The sequence below is a fragment of the Phragmites australis genome, chromosome 1, assembly GCF_958298935.1.
Source record: "Phragmites australis chromosome 1, lpPhrAust1.1, whole genome shotgun sequence".
Taxonomy (NCBI): Eukaryota; Viridiplantae; Streptophyta; class Magnoliopsida; order Poales; family Poaceae; genus Phragmites; species Phragmites australis.
The window spans coordinates 10,391,749-10,398,329 of NC_084921.1; the positions used below are offsets into that span (position 1 = coordinate 10,391,749).

General features: G+C 43.2%; 1 protein-coding gene across 1 annotated transcript; it reads left to right on the top strand.

Moving 5' to 3' along the window:
* The first annotated feature begins 134 nt into the window (after nt 1-134).
* Nucleotides 135-3,642, top strand: LOC133909180 (uncharacterized). Its single transcript, XM_062351494.1, has 4 exons — nt 135-611; nt 724-906; nt 2,548-2,789; nt 3,147-3,642. Exons 1-4 carry the CDS (start codon nt 315-317, stop codon nt 3,391-3,393), a joined length of 969 nt encoding a protein of 322 aa, XP_062207478.1. The 5' UTR covers nt 135-314; the 3' UTR covers nt 3,394-3,642.
* The last annotated feature ends 2,939 nt before the right edge of the window (nt 3,643-6,581 follow it).

The following is a 6,581-nucleotide window of genomic DNA, read 5'->3' on the forward strand; positions in this document are numbered from 1 at the left end:
GCTTCAATAATTACCACTAAAAATTATGTTCACATTGATTACATACCATTTTACTCCTACTTCATTGGCTTTGAGTTTCTTTTGTCCATTCGAGCCATGTCAAATGACCATTCTACCCCTCAACTTAGTTTTCTCCACCCGATTCCACCGGACCTCTCGTCCGTTTCGCCCGCGCCGCCCGGACGCCTCGCACGCGGCACGCCCCAAACGGCCGAACCCCCTCAGGTCAGCTGACGCACCCAAAGGTACCAGCCGGCGGCGGCTGGGCGTGTAAGCAGCAGCTGACCCAGCTGACGAAGAGGGAGGGAGAAGGGATGGCGGCGGTGGAGGGTGTAAGGCACCGGACGGTGGAGGCGAACGGGGTGCGCCTGCACGTGGCGGAGGCGGGGCCCGAGGGCGGCGCCGCGGTGCTGCTCCTGCACGGCTTCCCGGACCTCTGGTACGGCTGGCGCCACCAGATGTCCGCCCTGGCCGCGCGGGGCTACCGCGCCGTGGCGCCCGACCTCCGCGGCTACGGAGACTCCGGCGCGCCGCCCGACGCCGCCGCCTACACCACCTTCCACGTCGTCGGCGACCTCGTCGCCCTCATCGCCGACCTCGCCCAGCCTCAGGTTTTACAGCAGCAATCCGTTCAATTTCTCGCACCAAGCTTCAACTTTCAAACCGCTCGACATTGAATGTTATTTTTTGGATCGGGTGCTCTGCTCGCGGTGCGCGCGACAGGTGTTCGTGGCGGGGCACGACTGGGGCGCCATCGTGGCGTGGCAGCTGTGCCTGCTCCGGCCGGACCTGGTGCGGGCGCTCGTGAACCTCAGCGTGGCGTACCACCCGCGGGGGCCCGAGAGGAGCCCGCTCCAGGCCATCAGGGCCGCGTGCGGAGAAGACCACTACATATGCCGCTTCCAGGTAACGAATGCTACCACTTCTGTTCTGATTGTACCAGGCACAATCAGTGGTGTTCATGAGTTTCTGTTCTGTTCTGTCCTGGCAACATTAAATGGAAAAGGTCTTGAGACTGCTCCTTCCGTGTGGAATAATTGTTCGACACTTGCTGCAATGATTAGCGGTGTTTAATTAGAACAGATAGAGCGAGTGGCCAACAAGTGGAGGATCCACTACTTCTTCTAGACAACTAGGCGCTAGTCTCAAATAAATGTTATGTTAGAGCTATAGTAGCATGTGGTCTAGGTGTGCATTGATTTTCCACCGTTAGTATATGTTATCGGACGTTAGTATATGTTATCGGAGGAGGGATGATGATTTCCTCTAAACTCATGTATGTAATATAAATATATATATATATATATATATATATATATATATAAATATATATATATATTTTTATACGTCTGTATGCATATACATTTATATATAGATACATAATATATTGGTGGACAGTAGCTACGACAGTAATACGAACCTAACAAAAAAAAATTGTATTTTTTTGAGTTTGTGATTTTTTTTCTTTGTATTTTAGATTTTTATGCTGAGCTACAGTAACAGTTAGCAAGTGGCCTGAGGGCATGTCGATTTTTCCACCGTTAATATATGTTATCGGATGGAAGACGTTGGTTTCCTATGGACTCATATATGTAATATACATATATATATATATATATATTTGTATGTATATATATTTATATGTAGATACATAATTTATTGATAGACAGTAGCTACGATAGTAATACAAACCTAACAAAAAAAATTCATATTTTTTGAGTTTTTGTTTTCTCCTTTGCATTTTAAATTCTTTCAGTCGATTTATCTATATAACTAGTTTTTCTTTCACATTTTTCTGAAATCCCCCAAAAAAATACATATACAGATATATGTATATATATATGTACGTATATAGTAATAGGCCCACCTACCACTGTAGCTGCAGCACAGTGGTGGGACTCCATCTGCTACAGTAACAGAGGTCCTAGGAGCGCCAGGAATCCACCCCGCATAGTATATAGTATTGATAATGGAGAAGTGACTGGAAATTAGAGGTTGTTAGTAATTGTTTCTGATAAGAACTTAGTTCTGTTACAAATGGACATCAACAGATTACCATGTTACGGATAACGCAAGGATCCTCGTAAAAGCATTGTTTCTTGGAAGATATCATGCCATCTTTGGAGCTCTATCCACTGAACAACTGCACCTGTGTTCACATAGGTACTCTGTAAAGAACCTCGGTGGTTCTTAAGTATTCCAATAATTTGAGCCTTAACGCAATACCAGTTCTTTTGCTGGGCTGGAAAAAAATAACAATTCAGAATTTGTTTCAGTGACTTCTATTATCTTGGTCTTGAAGAAAATTAATGGCTATTGATTATTATCTTGGATGCCACTATCTTGAAATTATCACCTTCCCTTTATGCTTTTGAATATAGGATTCAGCAGTTTCCAATTACCGATTCAGGAGGAAAACCTGCAGTAGTATGGATTCAGTGTTTGATGTTTATTCTTGATATAATAGACTTTGTGCATGCCAAAATTGCCTTAGACATAGTTTGCCTGAAAAAGATGCACATTCAAATTACATAAGCATGAATGCAGAAACCTGGAGTGGCTGAAGCTGAATTCGCTCGACACGACATGAAGCATCAGTTTAAGATGATTTTTGGAATGCGCAAGCCAGCTCCTGTTATTCTAACCAAAGACAAGAGCTTCTTTGACTCTCTTGATTCAGATGGCACTTGCCCTTCATGGCTTGCAGAGGAAGATATTTCCTTCTACGCAGAAAAATTTGAGAAGACAGGTTTTACTGGAGGATTTAACTACTACAGATGCATGGACTTGTATGAATCTTGTTTCACTCACAATTTTGATTTTGCTATCTGCTTCTTTATTTACTGCTGTTTAATGCTTTTAACTGTTTAATCAATGTGATATTTTGTAGTGCATACCTTTTTTATTTCGAATTCACATCTTAGGTGGGTAAATCACCCTTAAATGTTTTCCATAACTTAAATAGGAGAGGAATTGTTGGCAGAGTTACTGAAACATGTTCATTTTACCAATAGTAGGTTGATAAAATAACTGAGTTAGATTTCAGTTGGTGCCCATGCTTATTCAAAATTTATGAATTAAGGCTTTGACCAAAGCTAACAAGGGCATTTATATGGTCTCATCCGATACATTATATGTTCATGCAGGAACTGGGAGCTTTCTTCACCATGGACTGGAGCTCCAATAAAAGTTCCAACAAAGTTCATTGTTGGGGACCTGGACGTTACATACAACACACCGGGGGTACAAGACTACATTCACAAGGGTGGCTTCAAGGCAAGCGTTCCAAATCTGGAGGATGTGGTTGTCATGGAGGGAGGGAGTCACTTCATCAACCAGGAGAAGCCTAATGAGGTCTCTGATCACATATGTCGGTTCTTTAGCAAGTTCTGATATAAGGGAATCTTATGGACCCTATGTGCTTTTGAGCTGCTTATGTGTCAAATTAATACGGTTGTGAGTGTCGCCATACTAGTGTCACCAAAATAATATTGAAATCTTTCTCTCTTGGAACAGAATCTGGAGGATTCTCGCTTCTCAATTCTGACGCAATTGTTTTTCTTCGCACTAGGGAGAACTGTAACCACTGTGGAATAAGTGATTCGTACTAGCTGAAATCCAGATAAACCCACTCATTGCATACGCTGTACTGAATAAACACCTTTTCTGCTGGGGCAGCTGAAATTTTGCACAGGGCAGTAAGGATTCTTTTGGAGAGATTTTGTTCTGCACCAGAAAACCCACATTTCAGTGTTTACCTTCGGATGGAAAAGTATGGGAGTTGCTATTTTTCAGTTGCCTGAAAATAGCATCCATTTCAGTCGACGTCACAGAGCCATTAGATCTTCATCCAAAGTACCACGAGTCTTCTTCAACCTCCGGATCTTCTCTCTCGCATTTTCTCTGTCTCGCACTCTCGCTTGCTCGCCCCTGCCCATCCATGGCCGCCACCCTTGCCCATCAAATAGCATCCATTTCAGTAGACGTCACAAAGCCGTCAGATCTTCATCCAAAGTGCCACGAGTCTTCTTCAACCTCCGGATCTTCTCTCTCGCATTTTCTCTGTCTCGCACTCTTGCTTGCTCACCCCTGCCCATCCTTGATCGTCTCCTCTTGCCTCCGCCTCAGCACCACCCATCCGGCTTGTCAATTGTATGTGAAAAGAGGACCAGCTGCCTGCTTGAAAGGGAAACTAGCGAGGCCACTCATCGTTGGCGGTTCCTTAAACATAACCGTATGTGAAAACCTTAAAACACACCGTATGTGACAACCTTAAAACACAGGAGATGAGGGCTCAGGACTAAAACAGTAAGTGATAAGCCCACTTTCACATGTGGTTTCAAAATAAAATCGTCTGTAATAATTCACTGTCACTGACAAGTTTTTTCACACTATCAGTTATAAGTCAACTGTCACAGATGGTTCCTAACATAAATCCATCGTGATAAGCATACCATGAATGGTTTTGGATCCACTAGTGAAGAAAGGGAGATGTTATAGTTCAACCACATGATTCTTTGCATCTGTACGGTCGACAAATCTCACCCATCAGATCGAAATCTAACGATCGCTGGATCTTCTTCTTCCTCTTGATGATTTTCCTTTTCACACGATGTTTCTTCTTTCCTCCCATCGCTCACCACGTGCTGCCTCCTTCAACCGGCACAATTATGATCTCTATTTAATCCTCCTCCCTCTATCATTTTCTATAGCCTCAAGTGAGAGTTCACTATCATATTAGTTAAAGCAGAGTTCTTTGTTCTTCCTTCCTCTTTTGACTTAGATGATCCGGCAACCATTTTTAACATTGTGAGAGATTATTAAACTAGTGTAATGAACTTTTATATGAACAAGTTTATGTAATGACATTTTATGTATTATGGTGTAATTTGTATTTATGAATATTAAGTAACTATCTTCCCAATTATTCACTATATTTCACCTCCCTCTTTGGACCCCTGCTCGTCGCAACCCTCTATACCTTTATTATCATTTAGTACCACAATGCCTATTGAGGAACATAATGCACGCTTTATAAACCTCAGCTCTGACTTGTAGAACCGAATATTTCTTGGGCTTGCAGTGGTTTGGAATGTACTAGTGGCTTTCCTGGCCCTACAGCTCAAGAAGCCTTTATTCCATTTTGATAGTACTATCGGTTGGTAACTAGAATCGGTGGTGATGGTCTATCACTAACGCCTCATTTTCTACACCTAATGAATTCATACTATCATTGTCGGTCGTAGTTGTGAACCAACAATAATAGATTATCACCAACACCTCGATTCTTGTGCCTTGAGCATTTAAACTGTATACACTGCCAGATCAAGACTATTATCCTTGACTGGTTACTTGATCTGGCAATGATATCGCTGCCCTATATAATTGTCCTTATCTGTCCTTCTTCAACACTTAGCCACTCCAGAGCCACCACACCTTAGCCTCCACTACACGACCTCCTCCACATCTCAAAGTCGATGCCGCGTCCTCATCCATCCTGACATCGGCCTCCTCCACACCTATGCCTCGGCTCTCTCCGCGTGTCGTGCCCTCCCCGGTCTCCTCTACCACGAAACCTCCACATATCGGAGCCAACGCCAAGTCCTCCACCCTGATGTCACCCTCCACCACACCGACGCCTCAGCTCCCTTCACACGCCGCACCCTCCCCATCCTCCTCCACATCTCAGAGCCAACGCCGAGTCCTCCACTCCGAAGCTAGACTCCTCCACACCGATGTCTCGACTCCCTCCATGTCACCATCACCCCAATATAATCCCCAATTGTTACCTACCCCTCCCCACTAGTCTAAGAACTTGGATGCGTGTTCTGCAAATGGTCACTGAATAGAAAATTATTGAGCAAAAATAGATGATTAAACCCTAGAATTTTTTTTGCAGTTTGCCAATTATGATTTCAAGTCAAATTCAATTTTTTTAGATAATGGAAGTACAACTTCCGGCCTTTTGCACCAACAAGATGTAAACATCCAAAAGAACTCGAACTTGGGTGGTCTAGGCGTACACATCCACACCCTCAACCAACAAAGGCCGAAGAAGTTGTACTTCCATTATCTAAAAAATCATATTCAAATTTTTGACACAAAACTTAGGCACAAATGAATATTTTTTGTTGTCGTTCCTTGACGCAATATAGTCGTCCAAAAAATCGATTCCTATTATAGCGCTATATTTTAGTGGACTAGTTTTATTGGAAAGTGACAATATTGATGGCTAGATGTAGTTTGCCAATGATATTTTCGTATCTTACGTAGCTTTTATCTGATGCAGGGTTTCACTAATGATGTTTTGAAGTTGATTTGATGGCTACCATTAAGAAATCATATCAGGGCATATTACATCTGAGCAGATGGAAAGGAATGTGCATTGGTTTGTTGTCATCTTCCTTCTCCCTCTGTCTTGGTGAAATTTTCCATGCTAGAATTACCCATCAAACTTAGAGAGATCATAGCAAGGTAGATTTCACCAGGCCATGGGTGGAAGGTGCATTATTGGGTTTTCTAGGGTGCTCGTCCTAGGATTATTGGAGCCACCCTCCCCCTGCCTCGGTGAAATTTTCTCA